General features: G+C 39.1%; 1 protein-coding gene across 2 annotated transcripts in view; it reads left to right on the top strand.

The window, feature by feature from the left end:
- Positions 1-27,548, top strand: part of Slk (STE20 like kinase) — a 54,982-nt gene that overhangs the window by 6,839 nt on the left and 20,595 nt on the right. For both annotated transcript variants that reach the window (XM_059256721.1, XM_059256726.1), the window contains exons 2-11: positions 11,332-11,496; positions 14,166-14,214; positions 14,531-14,680; positions 18,015-18,087; positions 18,208-18,402; positions 19,538-19,619; positions 21,590-21,718; positions 22,227-23,570; positions 25,152-25,282; positions 26,093-26,216. In XM_059256721.1, coding sequence (XP_059112704.1) covers positions 11,332-11,496; positions 14,166-14,214; positions 14,531-14,680; positions 18,015-18,087; positions 18,208-18,402; positions 19,538-19,619; positions 21,590-21,718; positions 22,227-23,570; positions 25,152-25,282; positions 26,093-26,216 — 2,442 coding nt within the window. The remainder of the gene's footprint in view (positions 1-11,331; positions 11,497-14,165; positions 14,215-14,530; positions 14,681-18,014; positions 18,088-18,207; positions 18,403-19,537; positions 19,620-21,589; positions 21,719-22,226; positions 23,571-25,151; positions 25,283-26,092; positions 26,217-27,548) is intronic.

Raw genomic sequence — 27,548 nt, 5'->3', positions numbered from 1 at the left:
TATATAGTCCAGACTAGTATAGAACTTTTAAGCCAGGTTGCCCTTGATTTTGTGGTCTTCCTGCCTTTGATTCTCAAGTGTTGAGAGTGCAGGCTTATGCTGTCTAGCCTGGCATCGTCAGTATTCTTGTATAGTTGTTTTTTTTTTTTTTTTTTGGTGCATACCTTCATTTGTGTTGGATGTGTACCTGGGTATGGATTTTCTGGCTTTTAAGTAGTTATGCTCACCAGGAGGACACTGAAGTATTTCAGTAAATTTTTTGATTATATAACTGAACATCATGGACTGAGGAGTATAAAGAGTGGAAGCCTATTTGGCTTGTGATCTTGGAGTTAGGATCATCCAAGAGCTTGGCACATCTGCTCAACATCTGGTGAAAGCCTTCTTTTATGGCGAGAACCATCACATGGAGACAGTAAATGTGTCAAGATTTGCCTGATAGCCTGACTATTTCTCCAGTAATTCATTAACCCATCAGTGTACTCTGGTTATGGAAGCAGGTACTGACTGTAAAGTGTGTGCAAGGGAACTTCTTGGACTTGACAAAATGATCTGAAGCTCAGCTGTGGCAGAGCTTTCATGATCCTGTTGTCTCCCCAAAGTCCCACCTCCAGTTACCATAAATGTATAAATTTGAGGATGAAGTTTCCAGCATATGAAGTTTGGAGGCTATGTTCAGATTTTCCCAGGCTGTCCTGTGTCCTTAGGCTGGGGTGATAATTCACACAGTAAAGTGCTGGTGAGGGCCGGAGGACAGTCTCTGAGAACCTGTGTCAAACAGCTGGGCACGCTTGTGATCCCAGTGCTGGAAAGGAGCAGATGGACAGATCCTTGGCCAGCTGTCCTAGCTAATTGGTGAATTCAGGCCAGTGAGAGACCCTGTCTCAAAAAACAAAGTCACCAGTGCCTGAGGGACAGCAGTGAGATTGTGTGTCTCCACCCACAGACACATGTATTCGTGTACCTGAACATACTTAAATGTGTGTGTCTCACACACACATTCCCCCAACCCCCCCCCCCCAGCTCTTTTCACAAGTCAGTAAGAGAAACAATTTTTTTTTTTTTTTGCCAAGGTTCACGGATGTAAGATGTAAGATGCTGCTGTTACTATATAATGTTGCATCTTCATTATAAGAATTGGTGCTGTTATGTTCTAAAATGAGAGTGGGAGTGGAAAGGTTTTTTGGTTTTTAAATTTCAGAACCGCCCCTACCCCCACCCCCCAGGTTTTTCTGTGTAGCTGTGGCTGTCTTGGAACTCACTCTGTACCAGGCTGGCCTTGAACTCAGATCCGCCTGTGCTCCTGAGTGCTGGGATTAAAGGTGTGGGCTACCACCCACTAGCTTCAAAACAGATTTTTAATGATTGATACTAATCTGAACTCTGCTGAATTTATTTTCTTTCCTAAAACTCTATTTTAGAAGATTTTAAGTGAATAATTCATCTTTTTTTTTTTTTTTTTTTTTTTTTGAGACAGGGTTTCTCTGTGTAGCTTTGCGCCTTTCCTGGAACTCGCTTTGGAGACCAGGCTGGCCTCGAACTCACAGAGATCCGCCTGCCTCTGCCTCCCGAGTGCTGGGATTAAAGGCGTGCGCCACCACCGCCCGGCGAATAATTCATCTCAAGATTATGAAAAGAAAAATGTCAGAAGCAGGACAACTTGCTTTCTACCCCTCCATTTTCTTGTTAGCTTTCTGCTTTTCTGTATGGATATAATTAATTACTCAATGCACATACAGGGCGTAAAACATATTGGCCTTTTTTCTTTTACTCTATAAGATAGTCAGCTTTGCTAGTTTATCCTTGTATTGGGTCACAAGTCTTTGTAATGTGCTTTATCGTCACTAGCCTGCAAATAATGACATGGAGACTTATTAATTATGAAAGTTCAGCCTTAGCTTAGGCTTGTTCCACTAGCTCTTATAACTTAATGCTGTGGGATGGTCTTTCTGTACGCTGTGAATGTGTGTTGCTCTCATTGGTTGATAAATAAAGCTGATTTGGCCTATAACCAGGCAGAATAAGGCTGGGCGGGAAAGCCATATGGAGGGAACTAGAGGGAGAAGGAGGGCGGAGTCGGGCAGATTCGATCCAGTTACCCAAAGGAACAAGATGTCAGAATTGGTAAGCCACGAGCCATGTGGTGATGCATAGATTAATAGAAATGGGTTAATTTAAATGTAAGAGCTAGCTGATAAGCCTGAGCCATCTTTCTGCTTCATGTAACAAATAAAAGTTACATTAGTGTATCTAAGGACTAAAAGTGTAGTTCTGTACACTGCATGCTTAGTACCTGAAACCTGGAGAAAAAAAAAAAAAGGGGGATGTTAAGCATTTTGCCTCATGTATTCTTAAGAACAATTATATTTTATTTCTTTTGTATGCATGTGCATGTGTGGACGTGCATGCTGTGGCACACATGTGGGCTCAGGACTGCTTGTAGGAATGGAGTCTCTTTCTCCTAGGTAGGTCCAGGGATCAAACCCAGGTAGTCTTGGGCGCAGGTGTCTTTATATGCCGAGCTAGCTCTGGCTCCTTAATGTATTCTCATAGTTTTATAGTTTTAGGCCTTATATTTAGATTTTTTATGTTTTGAATTACTTTTTGTATGTGATACTAGATAAGGTACCAACTTAATTCTTTTGCACATGAATACTAATTTTCCTAGCATGATTTATAGAAACAGTTGTCTGTCCTGTTGACATCCTTGTTGAAGATCATGACCACACACGCCATTGATCAGTGTCTATTTTTATGCCCTGCTACACTATTTTGATTACTATAGTTTTGTAGTAAATTTTGAAATAAAGAATTATGAATTCTTGAAGTTTGTTCTTCTTTTTAAAGATTTTGGCTATTTAGAGTTATTTGAAATTTTATATTTTAGGATGGCCTTTTTTATTTCTGAAAAAACTTGAGGTTTTGTTAGAATTTACATTGAATGTATAGATTGCTGTGGGCAATATTAACATTTTAACAATTCTGTCTAATCCATAAACATACAATGTGTTTTCTTTTTTTTTTTTTTTAGTGTCTTCATTTCTTTTCAGTATTGTTTGGTTGTTTTCACTTTCTGTCTTCTTTATTAAAATATTTTATTATTTGTGATGCAGTTGTAAATGCAAGGAAGATCCTTAAAATCTAAAAGCATTTACATTTCTTGAATTCTAGAAGGTAGTTTACGTTTGTCTTGTTAAGTATATATCTTGAAACTCTTTGTAGTCTCAGTTTTCCACTTTATAGCTCTCAGTGTTGCTTTTAGCATGTTCAGGTCATTCAGAGTCAGCAGTCTGTGAAGTAAGTGGGACAGTGATGTAACCTGAGAATCGGTAGACATTTTAATTGTCCTTATGCTCTGGACAGGTGGGGTCTTACTCCTTGTTTGGGTGGTAGGATGAAACCTTTGCCGTTCAACCCCCAGAACCAGAAGCAGCCAAATTAACAGGACCAGTATTAGGATTAGTGAAGAGATTGTCTGTCTGTTTTTCTTTCTTTCTTTCTTTCTTTCTTTCTTTCTTTCTTTCTTTCTTTCTTTCTTTCTTTCTTTCTTTCTTTCTTTCTTCCTTGATTGATTGATTGATTGATTGATTATGTATACAGTGTTCTGTCTGCACATATCCCTGCAGGCCAGAAGAGGGCACCAGATCTCATTACAGATGGTTGTGAGCCACCATGTGGTTGTGAGCCACCATGTGGTTGCTGGGAATTGAACTCAGGACCTTTGGAAGAACAAGCAGTGCTGTTAACCTCTGAGCCATCTCTCCAGCCCCCGTCTTTTCTCTTTCTAATCTTACTGTTTTACGATTTCATTCATATTTATCCTGTGTGGGGTTTAACCTTTCTCTTTAGATTGCTACCTTTGTGGAGCTGGAATCAACTTGATTTTCTTTATAGATCTTTATAATTTCTTTTCTCCTTTTTTAGGTCTTTTAATTTCCAGCTGAGATTATTAAAATCTGCTTGTTATAAAAATATTATGTAGTCTTAGAAATGTAGAACTGTAGAAAGAAAATAGGATTTAAAAAAATTTTCTCACCACCCAGGAAGTGTAATAACTGTTAGAACAATAGTGCAGGAGAGTTTACTTTTTACCCTCCCTCATTTAGAACATAAAATCAGTAGAGAACTCAGGTAAGTTATGCTTTCCCATGGTCCTCTATTTGTTTATGTAAAACAGCCATGCTATATTGATATGTTACAAAAATAAAAATACAAGTTTGAATGTCCATGGTTGATCCTTGAAACCTTTTATCAAAGGAAGTCACATTTAAATTAATTTTTACTACTTGTTAACTTACTCTTACTTTTTTTTTTTTTTTTTTTTTTTTTTTTTGATTTTTCGAGACAGGGTTTCTCTGTGTAGCTTTGCACCTTTCCTGGAACTCACTTGGTAGTCCAGGCTGGCCTCGAACTCACAGAGATCCGCCTGGCTCTGCCTCCCGAGTGCTGGGATTAAAGGCGTGCGCCACCACCACCCGGCTTACTCTTACTTTTTATTAACATTTGCTTAGTTATCTCATGCAGTCTTTATGTTGGGCAGAGAGAACATGTGTTTAGCTTTTGCAAGGCTGTCGGTTCAATCCCAAGCTCTGTATTAAACAAGACATGACAAAACCAACTAAAAATACCTTAAAACTTCAAATTAGGAGTTTGCATGCTTTTGGTTATTGTGTAGATGACTTTTTAGAGTCATGGTATTTATTGGTGCTTATTTCGGCTTGGGTGTTTTAGAGCTCTCTGGAACCAGATTCTAATGAGTGATTAAATTATTTTAAGGTAGAAAGTAAGAAGCCTGGCACTTTCCCCCTGTTGTTTGTTTGTTTGTTTGTTTGTTTTTTTTTGCTCCAGGAATTGGAGCTAGGGCCTTTCAGGTACTAAGCATGCAGTGCCCAGAACTACACTTTTAGCCCTTAGATACACTAATGTAACTTTTATTTGTTACATGAAGCAGAAAGATAGCATTGTTGGTTTAATCATTATATCTAGGGCAGTGGATTATAAGAATTTGTTACAGTAAGGAATTTTAGGGATTACCTAATACTATCAGTTTCTTTTCTCCATTCTGTTCACTAGGGCTAACACTTTACAGTGCTTTCTCACCACAAGCTGGCTCAGGTCTTTTCGTCCTGCAGTGTTACAGTAAAATGGTAGGAGAAGGGCTAATCTCTCCCGGGTTGATTTTTGTCTGCCCCAGAGGAAAGTAATTTTTAATTACTGACTCAGCTGTAGTACCTTTTTAAGGGAGACAAACTTAATGCTCTGTCTTACCAGTTGTGGTGTCTCTCTGTCTCTGTCTCTCTCCTCTCTCCCCCCTCCCCTCCCCTCCCCTCCCCTCCCCTCCCTCCCTCCCTCCCTCCCTCCCTCCCTCCCAACTCTGAAATTGGTGAAGTGGGAGGTGTTTTTGCCAATGCTGTTTTATAATGGCTGTTGGCTAGGTCTTTGTCACCATGTAGCCATTTCCAAATCACAAATTTACATGTGTCCTTAGTGTCATACAATTACAATTCCTTGGTATCTCAGCCTCTAAACTATTTTAAGGATCTTATGAAGAAGCAGTGTAACGCCTACATAATTAAAACTTTTATGTGGAAAGTTCAAGAGGGCATCAGCATTATCACCTGCTAAATGGGAGTCATTATCTTCCAGATCTTGGAGAGGATTTTGGAGTACTTGTTTAAGAGATGCTGGACCTCACTCAGTGTGGTGTTGTCAGCACACCAAAGGTGGAGGAGGCAGGAGGAACCCTGGTTTGAGGCTAGCCTAGAATACTGCAGCAAGATCCCATCCCAAAGCTAACCAATCACCCAGCCAGCCAGCCAGCCAACTGACCAAAATGCTTCATTACTAAAGCTTTTAATGATCAGAGGATGGTAGCATAGGGGAAATACAAACATCAGATAATGGTCAGTAAATGTAATTCAGAGGAGTCAAATTTAAAATTTCATATATTCATAGGGATAATAGATATACAGTAGTAATTTGGATGAAATTTCTGGATTCTTGGCAAAATTTTAATTAGTATTTTCTTCTTTGGTCCAGAAAATAATAGCACATCTTTTTATTTGGCTTTTACTTTTGAGATAGGGTATAGTTTGGGTTGTCACTCACTATGTAGCTCATGCTGGCCTCCAACTTGGAAGAATCCTCCTGCCTCAGCTCCCCAAGTGCTGGGAATACAGGCATGTAGTAGTATACTCAGCTTTATTTTTTCCAATAATAATACATCTTAAAAGGAATTCTAGATTGGATAAAGTTTGATGTATTATGGTATCTATCTAGAGTGGCAGGTAGTAATGCTGACCTGTGTAGCAATCTTTTTATCTAAAACATATTCTCTGAACCCTAAACCTTAGTAGTAGTTCTGTTTTTTTCAAAAGGAAATAAAACTTAGCAATAATCTACTTAGGAAATTCCCATGTGGAAGCCGATGCCTTCTTTATTTTCTTTTACCTTCCCCGAGAAATCTCCAGTGTACTGATTTTGTTTTTAGTAGAAAGAATGCATGTCTATTTAAAAGAATTCAAATACTGTAATAAATACCAAAAGTCAGGAACCTCCATCTTCACTGTTAAGTCATCAGTGTGTATGTCTGTGATCTGTCGGCAGGTGTGCGTAGCTTCCATATGGGAACATTATATACTAGGGCAGTTTTTTTTTTTTTCCCCACTCGGCCACGTGTTATGGCCACCATTTCATTTAAGAAATGTTAATTGATTGGTCAATCCTAGTGACTGAGTTTCCATTTTAGAACTGTACTATGTGATTTAAAGGAGTTCTTGTTAGGCTAATCAGTTTTCTAGCATCATTGTAAATAGTGCTTTGATACTATTTTTATGTATGGATATTTACTGTAAGAAATTGTGGGGTTTTTTTTTTTTTTTGTTTGTTTGTTTTTTCAGTTTTTTGAGACAGGGTTTCTCTGTGTAGCCCTGGCTGTCCTGGAACTCACTCTGTAGACCAGGCTGCCCTTGAACTCGTAGAGATCTGCCTGCCTCTGCCTCCATGAGTGCTGGGATTAAAGGCTTAAAGGCTTGTGCCACCACCTCCTGGCTTGAAATTGTATTCTGATGATTAAGATAAATCGTGAAAAGTAGGATTTTTTTTTTTTTTTTTTTTTTTTTTTTGTTTTTGTTTTTCAATTTTGTTTTTGAGATATCATCTCACTCTATTCCCCTGGCTGTCCTGCAACTGTGTAGGGCAGGCTGGCCTTGAATTCACAGAACTGTACTTGCCTCTGCCTCCAAAGTGCTGCTGGGCTTAAAGGCACTTGCCACCACGCCAACTTGCAGGATTCGAACCTGTGTTTATTCACACACATCTGTTAGTACTAGTGTTTGCACTTAGTCTTAGCTGAGAGGCCAAGAAATGATTTTTAGTAGTTTTAAAAGCTCATCACTCTGTTGCTTTAAAGGTAATAATGCAGTTTTGATAAAATAACACATAATATTAAAACATCTTATAAAAACAAACTAATTAGTATTTTAAGGTCTGATTCCTAACCTTTAAAAAAGTGATCTTGAGGGTGGGTGAACCCCAAGATGAGACACTTTCCACAAAACCTGGTGACCCAAGTTCAGTTCCCGAGACCTACATGCCAGGAGAGGACTGACTTCCAAATGTGTGCCTTGCTGTGGAGCCCCCATGGGACTAGACTAGGCCCTCTGGATATGGGAGACAGCTCTTTAGCTCGAACTGTTTGGGGGACACCTGGGCAAGGGGGTTGGGATTCATCCCTGGTGCATGGGCAGGCTTTTGGAAGCCCGGTGCCTGTGCTGTGCCACCTTGAGCAGCCTTGGTGCGGCAGGGAGGGGCTTGGACCTACCTTGGCTAGGTGTGCAGGGCTCTGCTGACTCCCCATGGGAGACCTTGATTTGGAGGATGTGGGGATGGGGCGGGGGGGGGGGGGGCTTGGGAGGGAGGGCTGGGGGTGTGGGAGGAGGGAGGAGGTGGGATCTGTGGGTGGTATGTAGGGTGAGTAGAAAATTTCTTAATTTTAAAAAAAAGTGTGCCTTGGTGACTGTTCACACACAACAAAATAAAGAAAGTGTAAGCTGGGGGTGGTGGTGGCACACTCCTTTAATCCCGGGACTTGGGAGGCAGAGGCAGGCAGATCTCTGTGAGTTCAAGGTCAGCCTAGTCTACAGATTGAGATCCAGGACAGGCACCAAAGCTACACCAAGAAATCCTGTCTCGGAAAACCAAAAACAAACAAACAAACAAACAAAAATAAAACAACAACTTCAAACCCAGATTTTGTCCTACTACTTAGTCAAAACCTTTAATTTATAAATGTTGTAGGTGAGAAATTATTCAGCCACAGGGGTAAAAAATGGAAAACAGCAAAATGGAACAAGGAAAAAAAATAATAGGTGGAAATATAGAAAACCGAAAGGAGTTGGAACTTAACCTGTACTCTTTCAGGGTCCTGATTGGACCTGAGAATCAAATTGATCTCAGATGGATTATTAGGAGAAAAGCATACAAAGGTCACAGAAGTTTTACATAACATGGGACCCAAAGAAATAATAACATAGATATGCTTTGTTTGGATCTTAGGTTGAACAAAGGCAGTTGTGGAAAGCTAGACAAATGATGCACAAAGATTACAAAGAAAAAAATTATTTTTTTGAACAGGCTCTCTCTGTTGGATTCTCTGGGCTATAGCTTCTGTTAAGAATGTTCTTTGGGGCTAGAGAAATGGCTTAGTGGTTAAAAGGGTTTATTGCTCTTATTAGGAGATGCAGGTTCAATTCCCAGCATCCACATGGTGGCTCACAACCACATGTAACTTCAGCTCCAGAGAATCCAGTGTCCTCTTCTGGCTTCCTGCACACTTGTAGTGCATATAAACTCATACAGGCATGCACGTAAAAACAATACATCTTTTTTGGTTTTTCGAGACAGGGTTTCTCTGTGTAGCTTTGCGCCTTTTCCTGGAACTCACTTGGTAGTCCAGGCTGGCCTCGAACTCACGGAGATCCGCCTGCCTCTGCCTCCAGAGTGCTGGGATTAAAGGCGTGCGCCACCACCGCCCGGCTTCAATACATCTTTTTAAAAAAGAAAAAAAAATAAATAAAGATGTTTCTTTTGCTGTACTGAGAAAAGGCATCTTTCTTGCTTGACTTTAAAAAAAATTTACTTTTAAAAATTCTTGTTTTCAGGAATGGGAACTGTGAGAATTATCTTTTTGCATGTGTTTTTCAAGGCCTTTTGTTGAAAGTAACCCTTGTATCAGAATGATATATTTGGAGTACTCTTAGATAATAATGATTAATGTGAAAAATGGGCTTGGAAACATCTGGATCTAAATCCTAGTTCTGCCTCTTACTAAGCTGCAAGATCTGGGGAAGCTTGTTACCTCTTGTCTTAGGGTTTCTATTGCCGTGAGGGGACACCATGGCCAGGGTAACTCTTAATAAGGAAAACTTTTAATTAGGGCTGGCTTACAGGTTCAGAGGTTTAGTCCATTATCGTCATGGCGGGAAGCATGGTGGCATGCAGGCAGACATGGTGCTGGAGAGGTAGCTGAGAGTCCTACATGTGGATCCATAGGTGTCCGGAAGAGCGCAACACTGGGCTTGAGCATTTGAAACCTTAAAGCTGACCCCCAGTAACATACTTCCTTTAGCAAAGCAGACCACCTAACAGTGCCACTCTCTATGAACCTATGGGGCCATTTTCATTTAAACTACCACGCCTGTTTGTTTATATTCTCCTTTGAAGTGGAGGTAATAAAATATCTGGTGTTCTAAGGATTAAATAACAGTAGTAATAATTATAGCTAATACTTTTGAATTCTTACTATGTACGTCAGCTATATTAAATGCTTATATGTATTTTAAGCATGGTTAATATGTATTATCTTAGTTCTCCCAAACCTGCAAAGTGTAGGTAAATTTTACTGGTGATGGAACTAAAACAGGAATTTTTTAAAAAGTTGCTGTAAGCGAAACAGCTTAGAAGTGGCAGCAGCGGAATGTGAGCACCCGGCAGTTGAGCCTCTAGGGCAGTGAGCACCGTCCTCCTGGCCTGTAAAGCACTTAGCCCTTTGCATAGCAAGTGGGATTCATTTATTTTTTGAGACAGGATCTTGCTTTGTAGCTGTGGCTGGCTTGGAATTGACTGTGTAGACTGAACTGGCCTCAAACTAGTGTTGATTCTCCTATCTCTGCCTCCCAAGTGCTAGAATTGCAGGTGAGAACTACCTCACCCAGCCTGCATAATTAATATTTATGTTTAAGTTATCTTTTAAAAACAGTGTGTAAGAGAATGAGAAACCACAGGCTGGGAGAAAATATTTGCAGAAGACATCAACTAAAGGTTTGAAAACTCTAAAAACTCAATAATTAAAAATTAAAAACAAAACAAAACATGAACAACAACCTTACCAAAGAGGATATACAGAGAACAAGTAAGCACTTAAAAGATGTCCCACATATGTCTGTAGGGAATTATGATTTGAAACATACCCATAAGACTGTTGGTGATTACACAGACACCATTGGGATATGGAGCAGTATTCTCATTCAGCGCTAGTAGGGATGCAAAATGACACAGCCACTTTGGAATTCAGTGTGGCAGTTTTCTACACAAAAATAAGCCCACTATATGTTCCAGCAGCTATGTTGTTTGGTATTTACTCAATAAGTTGAAAACTATCCATACTGAGACCTTCACCCACGTGGTAATTCATAATTTCCAAACTTGGAAACAGCATGTGTCATTAATTAGGTGAAAGGGTAAACAAACTGGTACATTCTAGCACTAAAAAGAAAGAAGCTATCAAACCATGAGAAGACCTATAGGAACTTTAAATATATATATATATATATGTATATATATATATATATATATACACACACACACACACACTAGATAAAAGCCAATCCGAAAGGTCTATTATTCTTTATGTCATTCTAGAAAAGGTGAAAGCAAGGAGGTAGTAAGAGATGAGTGGTTGTCAGCAGTTCGGGGAGGTAGAGGTGAATAGCTAGCGCACAGAGGACTTTTAGGGCAACCAAACCTTTTGGTATGATCAAATGGTGGCAACATTTCATTACACATTGTTAGATCCCATAGAATGTGAAGCACCAAGACTGAACCCTAATGTGAGCTGTGCATAGAAGTGATAATGGTATGTTAATGTAGGCTCATTGGCTTCAGCAGAGCAGGTGTAGACTGTGAGGTGGGGTTGTGGGGGACACAAAGGAACTTTGTGCTGCTGTTCAGTCTTGCTGTGAACCTAAACATTTTCTTAAAAAAGGAAAAAAATTGAAATGTAAAAGCAAGCATTTAAAGTGTGACAGATATTTCTGATACTTTCATTTTTAGGCCCAGAATAAAGAGACCAATGTTTTAGCTGCTGCAAAGGTGATTGACACCAAATCTGAAGAAGAACTTGAAGATTATATGGTTGAGATTGACATATTAGCATCTTGTGATCACCCGAACATAGTCAAGCTTCTAGATGCCTTCTATTATGAGAACAATCTTTGGGTAGGTAACTTCCATTCCTTTACAGAGCAGCCGGAAGGAGTTAATTGTCCTAAAGAGGTTGTGAACACTCATTTTGTGTGCTACCTCTTCTGTTTACTTACTTGCATTACTTGATTGAGGGTTGACGTGCCAGTGAAAGTCATTAACAAGATAACAATCAGTTTCAATGGATGTTCAGTTTTAGTTTCAGATTATACCATTGCATTACCATTGTTTGACACTGGATCTAGGTGAGAAAGCTTGTTCAAGAGTATTACAATTTCCAAGATACGTTTGTGTTTTTAGTTTCAATTTAAGTATTAAATATTTTTGAAGGATTGTTTCTCTTTTCTTTTCTCTTCCTTTCCCTTCCTTCCTTCCTTCCTTCCTTCCTTCCTTCCTTCCTTCCTTCCTTCCTTCCTTCCCTCCCTTTCCTTTCCTTTCCTTTCCTTTCCTTTCCTTTCTTTCCTTTCTTCCCTCCTTCCTCCCTCCCTCCTCGCTTCCTTCCCTTCTTTTCCTTCCTTCCTTCCTTTCTTTCGTTCTTTTGTTCTTTCTTCTTGGCTTTTTGAGACAGTGTTTCTCTGTGTAGTTGTGGCTGTCCTGGAACTCACATTGTATATAGATCAGACTGGTCTCGAACTCAGAGATCCACCTGTCCTCTGCCTTCCAAGTGCTGGGATTAAAGGTGTGTGCCATCACTGCCTGCTGAAGGTTTGTTTTTCTGTGTGTTGTTTATAATTTTTATCACAAGGTTTTTGTAAGTCATGCAGTACTATAAGCTATGAGAAATGTAAAATTTTATACTAGTCTCAACTTCACTGCATGATGAAGTGGTTAAATTATATACATTTTGTTCATTTTTAAGGAAATAGTAATAAATAGATAAAGCAATAATATTTTAATATTTACTTGAACTAATATAGTTTTATCAGGAGCTTTTTTATAAATTAAAAAAATATTGATTTATGTATGTGGGTGTTTTATCTGCATGTATGTCTGTGCACCATGTGCATTTCTGGTTCCTATGGAGGCAGGAAGAGGACATCAGATCCCTGGGACTGGAGTTACAGATGGTTATGAACTTCTGTGTGGGTCCTGGGAATCAAATCCGGGTCCTCTAGAAGAGCAGCCAGTGAGTGCGCTGTTGAGCCATCTCTCCAGACTCTCAAGAAAGCTTTTTATAAAATAGACTTTTAGATGTTTTTCTTAGAACAATGACCATATGGCTTGAAATCAAAAGGCTATTAGACCCATCTGCTGCCAGTTAGGAGCTTGGTTGGCTCAGCTCACTCTTGAGCCTGTGTTTCTCTGGGGGATGAAAAAATGTTTAGCTCTTGAATTATTTTTCAAATCATGTAATGAACTTGAAAATAAGTTGTAATCAGCAAGCACTTATAAAAATATTGTATAGCCTGGTGTGGTGATGTACACTTTAATTGAAGCACTCAAGAGGCAGAGGCAGGTAGATTTCAGTGAGTTCCAGGACAGCCAGGGCTATGTAGAGAGATCCTGTCTCAAAAAAACAAAAACAAACTAAAAATTTTTTAGCAAGAGGGAAGATGTATGGAATTACACTGTTTGCTAAAAATATTACTTTAAAAAAGTATAGTTATTATTGGTGTGGTGTCTCTAAAATGCTTGTTCAGGGCTCTAGCCAAGTATTTTTAAGTATTACAAGAAAAACTCCTAGACATTTTAACAAATAGACCTTTATTTGACACTATTGCAAAATAAAAATTTGTTTTACTCTGTGGTACAATTTAATGGGAGACATAGATATAAACAAAATAATCATATTACAAAGTTATAGCTAGTACCAGTGAAGAAGATCAGGTACATGACAGTGATAATTGAGTTTGAATCTGTGTGTTGTGTGCCTGCCTGCCGGCCTTCTCCACCCCCCACCCCTCTTTTTTAAATTAAAATGGCTGGAGAGATGGCTCAGTGCTTAAAAGCATGTACTGCTCTTGCAGAGGACCCAAGTTTGATTCCCAGCACCACATTAGGTCATTCCCAGCTGCTTGTAACTCTAGCTCCTGGAGATCTGACACTCTCCTCTGGCCTTCAAGAGCACTTGCACTCATGCGCACACATGCCTGCAGAGGTACATGAACATTATCATAATTAAAAAAAAAGACTCTTTAAATTAAAATAAGTCTTCCTTTTTTCAGGATTTATTTATTGAAAGTTAAACGATACATTTGGTCACTTAACATTGCAATAGTTACTTGAAAGATGAAGATAATAAGATATTTCAGTAATAAAATCTTTTAAATGTATGAATAATATTATAATAATTAAATAACCTATATTTGGTAATTTTAGAAAAGGATACTAAAAATAGTTATTTATAAAATTGGTCATGACTAAGTATGGTGAAACATACCTGTTATCAGCCTTTGGGAGGCAGAGGCAGGAGGATTGCAGATTTGAGTCTAGCTTGGGCTGGACTCAAAAAATAAAAACAGAAGAAAAGGAAAAGGGGAGATAGGATGTACTTCTGTAGCATGTTCTCCTGTGCGTGCTCAGAAGACCATCCCTAAGACTTGTAACTGATGACAAAGAACCCTTCATGGTTAGCATGGCACTGTTCCTATAGCCTGGATAAAGCAGTGGCTTTTCATTTATCTGTCTTTGCTAAGTTTCTGAAAGTTGGTGTAATCACAGACACATTTTTTGTTTGTGTGCAGATCCTCATTGAATTTTGTGCAGGGGGAGCAGTAGATGCTGTGATGCTTGGTAAGTACCTCTGTTCTTATGTTTGCTTCTTAAATTGTTCTCACATAGAAAGACTTCAACCATGTGTGTACATATATGTAATTTTAGAGTTTAGTACATTAAGAAAATCAGCTTAATTATATTTTAGACAAATATAATTCTGAAATGTAATGTTGAATATTCTATGTCAAGAAATTAATCTTTGTAGAAACTTAGCTCTTTTACAATAAATGATATTTGACAAGATCACAGGGGTAGTACTGAAAATATTTAGTTAGCTTTATGTTTTCATTGAATAGAAATATATACATGTATTTTTTTCACTTTCTCCTTGTAGAACTTGAGAGACCATTAACTGAGTCCCAAATCCAAGTAGTTTGTAAGCAGACTTTAGAGGCACTGAGTTACTTACATGACAATAAAATCATCCACAGAGATCTGAAAGCTGGCAATATTCTTTTTACCTTAGATGGAGACATTAAATTGGGTAAGTTATTCAAACGTTTGAATTTGTGCTCGGAGATTTATTCTGGAATGTAGTGACTTGATGCTGTTCTGGCCTACCCAGACATGTAAAACAGGGAGAATTACTCCCAGCTGCTCTTGTAAACACTTCAGTGGTTAAACATTCCTCAGTTCTTAGGATTCCTAAGTACATGCACCTAATGACACATAAAGGAGGTAAAAGATGGTGTGTTTTTATTTTCAGAAGCAGAGACTTGCAAAACACTAGTTAGAATTTTTTCCTGTAAATTTTTGAATATATATTTAACACTTGTAGATGTTCTGTATTTGAGTATAATATAATACTAAGCTCAATTTTATTTTTATTAAAACATATCTAATAGATTTTTTTTTTGTTCCACCCAGAGCCTTGCACTTTGTAAGCGAGTGCTCTGTCACTGCACTAACTCCCACCCCCAGTTTCTTACTCTATTTTCTGACATACTTATTAAACCATCAAGTAACCTTAGGTTTCAAAGTAAAACAAGTTTAAGGACTAGCATTTAATTTGGTCTTTGATACCAAAGGAATAAATGATGGATGTCATAAAAAGAATTAGATGGAGATTTTAGACTGAAGTTAGTTAAGTTCACACAGACACATAAGTAGAAGATAACTTTTCAGAAGGGTTTCTAAAAGAGACAATTGAAAAAGAGACAGTTGAACAGTGCTGTCTAAATTTATGTTTTTTGAAAAGTAAAATTATTCAAAAGCCATGTTGATTCCAATGATTCTCACTATCTTATTTTACATTGTCTCAATATGTAATGGGACATCAAAATGAAATATGCTGAATTTTATCTTTATTGTACCATAAAGAGATAAGGAAATCCACAAGAAAAGCCGCATAAGTTTTTAGACACAAGCTTTGAAATCAGTGCTTAAGTGAAGAAATTGGACTTGGCCAGGCACCTTCCACACGCCCAGCTGATTTCAGTCCCCATCCTTGCCCTTCCCATACTTTGTGTTGACTTTATCATCACTCATTTGTGTTTCTTTATGGCTCAGTTATCCTATACTTATCTCTAATGTTTAAACTTGCTCATATATAAATTTTGATTTTTCTTTAGTATCTCTATAAATTACACACTTCTCTATTCCTTTCTTTACACGGTAGCTTGCATTCTCATTGAAGTAACATTGTCCAACCAAGAGAGCAGTATTTGATTGTTTGGAGGCCAAAAAAACCATAATGATTTGTGACCTCTCCAAAGTCCACAGCATGCAAACAGATACACAGTGTATATGTTGTATTAAAATTCCCAGTGAGTGGGACGATTAGCAAAATGTTCCTAAAAAGACTCCTTGAGGAGGTAGGAATGAAAGGCAGAACATTGAATTTGGCCACTAGACTTGCACTTGCTGATCACGTGGTCATGAGATTTCAGTTTCTTTCTGTATTTCCTTCAGTTAGTGGATGAAGCAAAGGCTTGGTAATAATGCTTGGTGGGTCTCAGGTGTGATGCCTGCATAAGACCAAGTGGTTGTGCATTGTTCTATTGACAGAGTGCAAGGCCTGCCTTCTGCTTTGATTATGGTTCTTCTTTTCCACTACTGGGTATTGAGTCAGGGCCTCACATGTGCCAGGAAAGCACTCTACCAAGACCAGCATCCCAAGCTTATTTTTGAAATCCACATTTCTTCTTTGATTGAGGCTGCAAAATGAATTATACCATTTTTTTCATTTGTTATTTTTGATAACTTTATAATCAATTAATTCTTTTATTACTATAAATTAAAACCAATTTTATAAGAAGAGATTCTCTTTAGTGCTGTGGGATGGTCTGTATGTCAAATGTGTTGCTGATTGGTCAATAAATAAATCACTGATTGGCCAGTGGCCAGGCAGGAAGTGTAGGCAGGACTAACAGAGAGGAGAATTGAGAGAACAGGAAGCTGGGTGAGGGAGACACTGCCAGCCGCCACCATGACAAGCCACATGTGAAGATCCCGGTAAGCCACAAGCCATGTGGCAAGGTATAGATTTATGGAAATGGATTAATTTAAGCTGTAAGAACAGTTAGCAAGAAGCCTGCCACGGCCATACAGTTTGTAACCAATATAAGTCTCTGTGCTTACTTGGTTGGGTCTGAGTGCTGTGGGTCTGGCAGATGAGAGAGATTTGTCCTGAGGTGGGCCAGGCAGGAAAACTCTAGCTACACTTTAGTTTTTAGTTTTAGTTTTAGATTTGTTTATTTGGGACAAAAGCAAAAGAAAATATTTTATTTAGTTTTTAAGATAATTAGTTGGTTCTGAGTTCTAAGCTAAAATGGTAGGCTTACCCACTGATAAAGTTACAGTGCCGATGTTCTTTATTACATAAATCAGAAGCCGTAAAGCTTCCTATTTTTTCTTTGTAATGTAATTAAGATTTTATTTATTTATTTTTTTAGTTAATCTCACTATACAGCCTAGAGTAGCTTAGAACTTCTGAGTTTCCTGACTTAGCCTCCCATGTATTGGGATTATAGGTGTACACCACGATGCTCAGGTTGTGTAGTGTAATTTTATGAGGACACTGAGGAGATAGAATACTGTCATAAAGGCTACTTTGCTGTAATTTTTGTTTTTTTCACACTATAGGAAAATATCTTCATTGATTTAATTGCAGCATACAACATTTGGCATTTATTTTGAAGTGTATATACTGTTTTAATTTAAAGTGAACAATTTTTTTGTTTTCAATTCTGAGGAATTTGTCATTATTACTATCATTTGAAGATGTATCTAGATGGTGGTCAGTGTATTTGTGATGGAAAATTTGGCAGTTTCTTTTAAGAGGTAGCAGAGGATGATGGTGAGGATAACGTGGTAGAGGCTGGAGGGAGGCTCAGTGGGTGAAGCACCTGCCGTGTTCATGGGGCCCTGGGTTTGGATCCCAAAAACCCCTGTAAAAGCTGGGCCGTGACGGACGCTTGTAACCCTAGTGCTGGGTTGCTGGAAACAGGAGGAATCCTGGTGCACCCTAGCCAGCTAGTCTTGCCAACATGGTAAGCTCCAAGTTCACTAAGAAGTAATGTCTCAAAAGGTTAAGAGTGGTAGAGGAAGACACCTGACATTGACCTCTGAACTCCATGAGCATGTATGCACACACCCTTTTGAACTCCATGAACACATGTATGCACTACATGGTACACACAAAAATTAAAAAAATAATTAGAGTGACAGAGAAACCATTTCTCTTTCTGTTGTGTTTACCTTTTAATAAGGTAGGCTTTCATAAATACTTGAAATGCTCCACTCTTCCATTCCATTAAATACAATTTACCATACTTAAAAGCTGTCATTAATGTTATTGTGTGATTATTTATTTCAAGCGGATTTTGGAGTATCAGCTAAAAACACCAGGACAATTCAAAGGAGGGATTCCTTTATTGGCACACCATATTGGTAGGTATTCATTTTTATGCAGTTATTATTTTGTCCACATATAGTCATTGTACCAACTATAGTTTGTAATAACTGTTAATTAAACATCTCAACTTTTTATTTTTCTGTCTATGTTCATAGGATGGCTCCTGAAGTAGTCATGTGTGAGACATCAAAGGACAGGCCTTATGACTATAAAGCTGACGTTTGGTCCCTGGGTATTACTTTAATAGAAATGGCTGAGATAGAGCCACCTCACCATGAGTTAAATCCAATGCGAGTGTTGCTAAAAATAGCAAAATCTGAGCCCCCAACATTAGCACAGCCGTCAAAATGGTAAGCTCTTTTAAACAAAGTTTTTAAAGAACCAAAACTTGATGTTCTGTTCTTTTAGTTTGCTGAGGGTAAGTTTAAGTTTGGGAAAATGTCACAAAGACTATGAATGAGGAGACTGAGGTGGGTCAATTTCCAAGACTTAAGGACCTGGGAGAGTGGCTTGGTGATTAAGAGCACTGGCACCTCTGCTTCTTATAGAGGACCTGGGTTCAGTTACCAGCACCCACATGATGACTCACGTACTTTAGGTCCCAGGGGATCTGATCCCCTCTTTTGGCCTCTGTGGGTACTAGGAACACACTTGGTATATGAATGCAGGTGTTCATATCTGTACATAAAGTACAAATACCTGAGAAAGACTTAAGGATCATGGAAACCATTGTAAATCCTGTGTTAGACAGTGTGAATGAACTGGGTCTGTGTGGACAAGACATTTTCTGTACTGTATATTGATGTGTATTGTGGAACTTAGGGTAACAGTTTTTGTAACATTTTGATAACTTGTAAAGCTATGGCTGCCTCTCAGTGATTACCTGCTGTAGAATAATCCGTCTGTATGTACACTGTGTGAATATATGTTTCAATTATTGGTTTAATAAACAAGCCAACTGGCCAGTAGCTAAACAGGATAAATTTAGGTGGGAAAGCCAAACTGAGAATGATGGGATGAGGAAGGGTGGAGTCAGAGGAGTTACCAGCCTGACGGAGAATGAGTCGGATATACAAAATAGGGTAGTGATAAAAGCCATCCATGAGCCTTGGGGCCTCACATAGGTTAATAGAAATGAGTTAAGTTGTAAGAGCTAGTTAGTAACAAGCTTGAGCTATTGGCTGAGCGTTTAAAATTTATATTAAGTCTCTGAGTCAGTTATTTGGGAAGCTGCTGCTGGTTATTTGGGAACAGGCAGTTGGGACAGGAAAACTTCACCTACAGTCACCTGTGTGCCTTATTACATGTATGTCTAATATTTACAGAATACATTTAATAACATTTTATTCTCATCAGTTTTCTTGGCATTATACTAAGTCGGTATTAATCTATACTAAGCATAATTTAGTTAGGAATCTAGTTTGTTTTTTTTTTCAATAACAAGAAAGTAAAATAAAATGCCATTGTTGACATTTTATTCTGCAGGTCTTCAAATTTTAAGGACTTTCTAAAGAAATGCTTGGAAAAGAATGTGGATGCACGGTGGACTACATCTCAGCTATTACAGGTAAGATGAGGCTATGACATCACCAGGTCAGAGTGTTTTAACATTGTCTCTAAAGAACGCCTCTGCGTGTACATGTGCACTGCACATGCGTGAGCACCACACACACGCATGCCCACACACAAATTATGTAAGGTGGTTAGATAAATTTGATTTTACTTTAAAGCAGGGTCTGTTCCTTATATTTCAAATAAATATGTGTGTCAAATAGTATTATAGATAAACAAAATAACAAACCTTAGGGCAGTTGCTGTAAGGATGTGTGTGTGTAATGCCAGTATGGTACTATTTTAGGCTGACCTGTTTATCTGAGGAGAGGGTGTGGGAAAATTGCCTTGCTGTGTTCAACAAGTATATCTCTATGTCCCTACAGCACACTTCCCAGAATTTCCTTGCTCCTGTAGTTGAAGATCTTAGCCTATAACAGACTGTGTTAGTCAGGATTCTCTAGAGAAATAGAATTGATAGAATTAATCTCTATAGATGCAAACAGGTTTCGTTAAATGGCTTATAGGTTATGGTCTGACTGTTCCAGCAATGGCTGTCTCCTGATGGAAAGTCTAAGAATCAAGTAGTTGTTCAGTCCACGAGACTGGATGCCTCAGCTGGTCTTCAGTATGTGCTAGAATCCCTCCAAAGGCCCTAATGCTAGTGAGGGAATGGACTTGCCAGCGAGAGTGAGGGAAACAGGCAAAGAGCAAAAGCTTCCTTCTTCCATGTCCTTTATATAGGCTGCCAGCAGAAGGTGTGGCCCAGATTAAGGTGGGTCTTCCCACCTCAGAAGATCTGGATTTAGGGTAGGTCTTCCCATTTCAAATGATTCAGTTGAGAAAAATTCCTCCCAAGTATACCCAGCAGCTTGGATTTTAGTTAATTCAGATGTGGTCAAGTTGACAACCAAGAATAGCCATCACAGACACTGTTAAGAGTTGAGAGCACAAAGATGAGTGAAATGTCTTTTACTCAAAGTTAGGATCAGTTAAAAAAGCAAAATGGGGGCCGGGCGGTGGTGGCGCACGCCTTTAATCCCAGCACTCGGGAGGCAGAGGCAGGCGGATCTTTGTGAGTTCGAGGCCAGCCTGGTCTCCAAAGCGAGTTCCAGGAAAGGCGCAAAGCTACACAGAGAAACCCTGTCTCGAAAAGAAAAAAAAAAAAAAAGCAAAATGGGGATTTGTAGATACTTTTTAATAAAGGGCTTTGTAAAGTTTTATTAATACATTGATGAGATTTATCGTAGATACTAATGTAAAAACATGGTGTGTGCGTGTGCTTACTTTTCCATGCTACAGTGTGTGTACGTGGTCAGGGGATGGTGACTTTCAGGAGTTGGTTCTCTCCTTCCACTCTGTGGGTGCCGACTGGACTCAGGTCCTTACTTTGGCAGAAGCACCTTTACCCACAGAGCCATCTCATTGTCCTCTTTTAGTTACTTGTAGAGAAGTGATGCCTAAACTTAGAACGTACTGTAAATTTTAATTTAAAAATTATCTATGAAGTTTTTAGACATACAGAAAAACCAAATGTAACTTCTACTCAGTTACAAGTTGTTTTCATTTGACAAATTCCTTCACATCACCAAATGAAACAAAACACAGGGCTGCAAGCTAGCTCAGTACAGGTCCCTGCAACTGAGCCTGGCAAACTGAGTTGATCTCTGAGATAGATCCACCTAGTAGAGAAAAAAACTGACTCCTGAAGTCTGACCGCCATGTGCACATATGCAGACACTAAATAAGCAATAGTGTTATTAAAAAATAAAAACTAAAGTGTACAAAATAAAATCCAGTTCAGACAGTCTTTACTTTCGTTCACTCTTCTCCCTCTTTTTCTTTCTAGGTATAGTGTTTGAAGTTGTGTACATTTTTCATATCCATAATTCATATTTTTCACACAGAAGGATCTATTTATATATTGAGATTTATAAGCATTTCAGTTGTCATTGAATATACTTTTTTTTTTTTAATGATTAACAGCATCCCTTTGTTACTGTTGATTCCAACAAACCAGTCCGAGAATTGATTGCTGAGGCAAAGGCTGAAGTAACAGAAGAGGTTGAAGATGGCAAGGAGGAAGATGATGATGAGGAAGCAGAGAATGCTCTGGTCAGTGTCACTGAGGATGTTTCATTTGGTGGAGTTTTAGAGAGAGGTTTTGAGATGTGGTGCACATGTGTCTGAGGGGTAACAAATGAGGGCAGTACAAACCCTTCAATTTTAGAAGTGAAGTTGGTTACAAAGTTTCTCTTGTTTATTATTGTTTATTATTGAAGACTGTCACTTTTTTTTTTTTTTTGGGTTTTGTTTTTTTTTGGTTTTTCGAGACAGGGTTTCTCTGTGTAGCTTTGCACCTTTCCTGGAACTCGCTTTGGAGACCAGACTGGCCTCAAACTCACAGAGATCCGCCTGCCTCTGCCTCCCGAGTGCTGGGATTAAAGGCATGTGCCACCACCGCCCGGCAAGACTGTCACTTTTTAAGGTTATTTTTGTAACTTCAAGTTTTCTAGAATATAACTATTAAATATTTCACATATGAGTATAGATGTATAAAGCTATTTGGATGACCATCTTGTGGTCATGTTTTAATACTAATGATGTATAAAATCTTTTTTAGCCAATACCTGCAAATAAACGTGCCTCCTCTGACCTCAGTATTGCCAGCTCTGAAGAAGATAAACTTTCTCAAAATGCTTGTATTTTGGAATCTGTATCAGAAAGAATAGAGAACAGTACTGCTGGGGATAAATTTAGCAACAAAGTTCTTAATGAAAAACCCATCACTGACGAACCTCCGAAGGCTGTGAAAGGTGTTAATGAGCATACGGATGATTCTAACATGGCTGAACTCAATGACCAAACAGTAGGAATCCATGAGAATGGGAGACAGAAGAGACCTAAGCTGGAAGATCAAGCTGACACAGAAGACCAACCAACTGTGGCTGTTAATTCGGTCAGTGAAGGAAATGAGGGGAATATAGTAACTTTAGAAACGGACACTAACCATCTGAAACCAGAAGAAGACAGGAAGAAAGAAAACCAGGAGATACTTGAGAATAAACTTATCCAACCTGAAGAAATTAAAGATACGCATATTCAAACAATGGACTCGGTGTCTCAAGAGACTGGAGAAACCGAGGCAGATTTTCAGGCAGTTGACAATAAAGTTGGGTTTACAAAAGAAGATGCCCAAGAGAAACTGGGAAAAGATGACAAAACTCACCAAGTTGTAGTCAGTGAAGCAGGAACACATGAGGCACTAGATGCTGCTGAGAAGGTTCCTGAACACAGCAGCAAGGATGCACAGAGTGCTGATGGGAATGAAGTAGTGGAAGGAACCTGGAAGTTAGAGAAGCCCACGGAGAGCCCTGAGGCTGGTGGTGCTGAGGAAGAACCTTCTGTTCAAGAAAGAGTTGAGAATGAAGAGCTAGGTCAACAGTCCGCAGCGTGTGACGGTGAGGGACCGTTAATCAGCACTTCAGAGACCACACAGGCAACCATTGAGGAGCCAGGGACAGATGAAGTGGAGCAGGTCAGTGAGGCCCATGGCATTGAGGAGACAGAGAGACGTGCAGTGACTGGCGGTGCTGAGGAGCAGGCTCTAGGAAGTGAAGCTGAGGCTGCCGCCACCGCCACCGAGGGAGAGCTGGCGAGGGAGGAAACTGCACAGGGAGTGCCAGTTAAACCAGAGCCCCAAGCTCCTGCAGCCTCGCAGCCCAGCGAGCCTCGTCCTGTCCTAATACCCAGGATCAATATTAACTCAGAAAACACAGAGAGTAAAGGAGAAACGGGTGCTTTACCAAAACCTGAAACCATACTGCCACAGGAGCCTGAAACCGAAAAGGAGAACGACGCCGACTCAGGGACCGGGTCTGCTGTGGAGACCAGCAGCAGTGACTTGAATTTGTCCATCTCTAGCTTCTTAAGCAAAACTAAAGACAGCGGGTCAATGTCTTTACAAGTAAGTGCGCCTGGGGCCCTGTTTGCATTTTGCTTTGTCATTTTAGTAATTTCTAGTTCGTTGCTTTCTTAAAACACTATTAAATCTGTGTAATAATAACCTTATGAATTCTTTTGGGATCATAAGGCCTTCAAAAAGAACTGGAAAGGGATTCTGGAAATAATCTTTAAAGATTATTAAAGAATTTATTTAAAGAATATTTAAAGAATAATCTATAAAGATTATTTAAAGATTATTTTGCAGACTTGGGTAGATAAACAGGACAGGGTAGTTTCTTGGTCTTATTTAATTTTCCTTGCACATATCTGAATGCAGTTTTAGCAAGTGTTACTGCTACCCCAGAGAACGAGAAACTGAAAGAATTGTCTCCTTTTAAAAAGCATTTTAAGGTGTGAATCATCCTTAGCCACTGTCACCTATAGATGTCCACCTTTGTTTCTCTATTCCTAGCCATTGGTACTGCCATGGTAAGCATCATGGGGAAAACAGGCCCCCAAATACCGCCCTGCACTTGGAGCCATTAGAGCATTATTCTCAAGTCTTGTGTACTTAGGAGGCACATGGCAGTTATGTAGAAGCTTACAAGGCTCCTGTGGGTCAGTGTAAGAGTATTTTTTTAAATTACATTTTATTTATTACTTTGAATGTTTCTGTGTGGGGACACGTGTGCCATAGCAAGCATCGGGAGGTTAGAGGACTTGTGGGAGTCAGTTCCCTCCTTCTACCGTAAGTACTTCCGTGAGAACTAAGGGAATATTAATTGTAGATACCTTATTGTAGAAGCTGAAGAAATTTGTGAAGTTTGTAGGTTAAGAAAGGTATATGTATTTTTTTTAAAAAAGCACATCAGCGTTAAATTTTAGAAGGATGCTGAGGAGGCTGCCATAGTCCTGATTTGGAGGGGAACATGAGGACCCTGAGAGGTTGCTCACAGGTGCCATGGGCAAACTTGAATTCTAACATATTTTTAATTTAGTGCCTTTTCTTCCAGTTTTCTCTACTCCTTTTCTCTCTCTCCCCTTTGTTCCCTTCCCTTTCATCCTCCCCTTCTTCTTTCACACTTTTTCTTTTGTTCATTCCCTCCCTTCATTACTCTCCAGAGTCTTGCTGTGGAGCTCCCAACCTCTCGTCAAACTCCTGAGTGCTGGGCTCCCTTGACTTTCTGTACCCTCATCCCATTCCCCCAGGAAACCAAATAATTGTCTCTCTATTTAATCTGTTTACTAATATAAAGTGTAACGCTGAGAACCTACAACAGTGAAAGATGAAAAGTTTAATATGTAAAAAGTCATCCTATTTATTCATTTATATGGAATTTTTATTACTGCTATACCTATTATGTAGTGTCATAAAAGTTGTGTATGCACGTGGCCAGAATGCCTAATTTCATGTAAAGTTTTTCATCTGCAAAGTTGAGTGTGAGTTCTCAGCTTAAGTATGATGTAACCATTGCACAGATGACTCCTACTGCTTTATGTGTGCAGTATTCATGGCTGTCTAGGCATTTTTATTTTTAAAGAAGAAAATATCTTCCACATACAGTGTTTATACAAAACCTAACCTGAATGAAATCTCACTCAGGAGACAAGAAGACAGAAGAAAACATTGAAGAAAACACGCAAATTTATTGTTGATGGTGTAGAAGTGAGTGTAACAACGTCAAAGATAGTTACAGATAGTGACTCCAAAACTGAGGAATTGCGGTTTCTCAGGTGAGTAGAGGAACAATATATAATGAGTATATATAACAATAAATAATACAGCATGAGTTTAAACCTCTTCTGTTTCTGAAAACTGTGTAGAATAGAGAAACAAGAGTAAATTCTTGGTTAATTTTGGATTATTTGAAAAATTATTTTTAAATTTAAAATCTTACAGTTAAAGCTTTTATTTAAAATAATAGGTGGAATTACCTTGCTCAGCCTTGATTGAGAGGGGAGGGGCTTGGTCCTGCCTCAACTTGATAGGCCAGGCTTTGTTGACTTCCCATGGGAGGCCTTACTCTCTCTGAGGAGTGGATGAGGAGTATAGTGTGGAGGAGCAGGAGGAGGGGAGGGAGGGGGAACTGTGATTGGTATGTAAAATGAAAAAAAAAAAAGGATTACTGTAGATGGAAGTTTTCCTGTGTCCCACAGCCTCTCGGTCCCAAATAAACACTCAGAGACTTAATATTTTAATTACAGACTATTTGGCCTATGGCTCAGGCTTATTGCTAGCTAGCTATTACATCTTAAATTAACCCATTTCTATTAATCTATATTTTGCCACATGGCCATGACATTACCAGTCTGTTGACATCTTGCTCCTTGGGCTGCTGGATGGTGTCTGCCCTGACTCCGCCCTTCTTCTCCCTGTCTTTCTGCTTGGATGTTCCACCTGGCTCTTATCCTGCCTTACCATAGGCCAAAGCAGCTTTATTTATTAACCAATAGTAGCAATACATTTTCACAGCGTACAGAAAGACTGTCCCAGAGCATATTACTTCAAAGTATAATTTGACTCCTTCTGTTCTACTTTGTCAGGCGTCAGGAACTTCGAGAGCTGAGATTTCTTCAAAAGGAAGAGCAGAGGGCCCAGCAACAGCTCAATGGCAAACTGCAGCAGCAGCGAGAGCAGATTTTTAGGCGCTTTGAGCAAGAAATGATGGTGAAGTCTTCGATTTTGTGTTACTTTGTTAATAAATGAAATCTAGTGTTTTAAAAACAGTCCTAGAGTAGGCTATAGAATTTGCTCTCTGATGATGAGATTTTTTTTCCTGGTTTTGTGGTGTATTACTCTAGCCTCTGTTTCTGAGGTGTTTTGGATGCTTCTTAAAAAACAAAAACTTCTTGAAAGGGATCTCCAATCCCTGTCTTATTACCGGTTTTATAGTGTACCAAGTTTCATTTGAAATCTGTCATAGGCTGGTAGATTGTTTACCAAGTTTTTAGATATGTCTGTTACTGAATGCTGCTTCAGTGTTCCAGTTTTGTCTTTCAGTTTACAATATTAAGGGTTTTTTTTTTAATATTTTGAAATTCAAATATTATATAATTTTCCTTTTTCCCTTTTCTTCCTCCAAGTCCTCCCATGCACCCTTTTCTTCCTTTAAATTCATGGTCTCAGACTTTTTTCTTTAATTGCTGATTTGCATGTATATTCCTAAATATATAAATACTGCATATTCTGTTCATATAATGTTGCTTATATGTATATGATTTCAGGTCTGACCACTTGGTATCAGATAACCAATTGGAGGGCTCTTTCCTGGGGAAGACTGTTTCTCCTACTCTGTAGTTCTTTGTCTAGGCTTGGAGCCCCATGAGATTCCCTCTTCCATGTTAGCATTTTCTGTTGATGTTGTGGTCCTTCAGGAATTGTTTTGGCAACTATATGGTTGAGACTTTGGGTGTAGTTTTCCCAACATTTGTAGGAGACTCAGTCTTGCAGCAGATGTCCTGGTCCTCTGGCTCTTACCATCTTTCCGCCCCCTCTTCCACAATGTTTCCGGAGCCTTAGGTGCAGCAGCTGTGTGAGCAGTAGATGGCTCACTTGGGGCTGGGCACCACAGGATCACTTGTTCTCTGCATTTTAATCAGTGTCGTTTTTCTGTAATGGTCTCCATCTGTTGCAAAGAGATTGTTGTTTGTTGTTGTTGAGGGGTGAGAGCTACAGTTATCTGTAGGTATAAAGATAAGTATTTAGAATGCAACCAGGAATTAATGCTGGGTTTATAAAGTGGTGGTTGTAGTTCCTCCTCCAAGTTCCATGACTATAGGTAGGTTGTCTAAGTTTCTACTACCAGGCATGATTTCTCTCTTGTTGAGTGAGTCTTAAGTCCAATTACAGAGTTATTGTTTACTACCAAAATATGAGTGCCATTATGGTTATTATGCCATGCTGGTTCTTCATAGGTGTCATAGCTGGGTAGGACGAGGAGTAAGCTTGCTTGGAACCTTCTGGTACCATGAAAGTTAGTTCCTTGGGTGGAGGCTTTCA

The sequence above is a fragment of the Peromyscus eremicus genome, chromosome 1, assembly GCF_949786415.1.
Source record: "Peromyscus eremicus chromosome 1, PerEre_H2_v1, whole genome shotgun sequence".
Taxonomy (NCBI): domain Eukaryota; kingdom Metazoa; phylum Chordata; class Mammalia; order Rodentia; family Cricetidae; genus Peromyscus; species Peromyscus eremicus.
The sequence above is the reverse complement of the archived record's forward strand: the minus strand, read 5'-3'. Positions and strand labels throughout refer to the sequence as shown.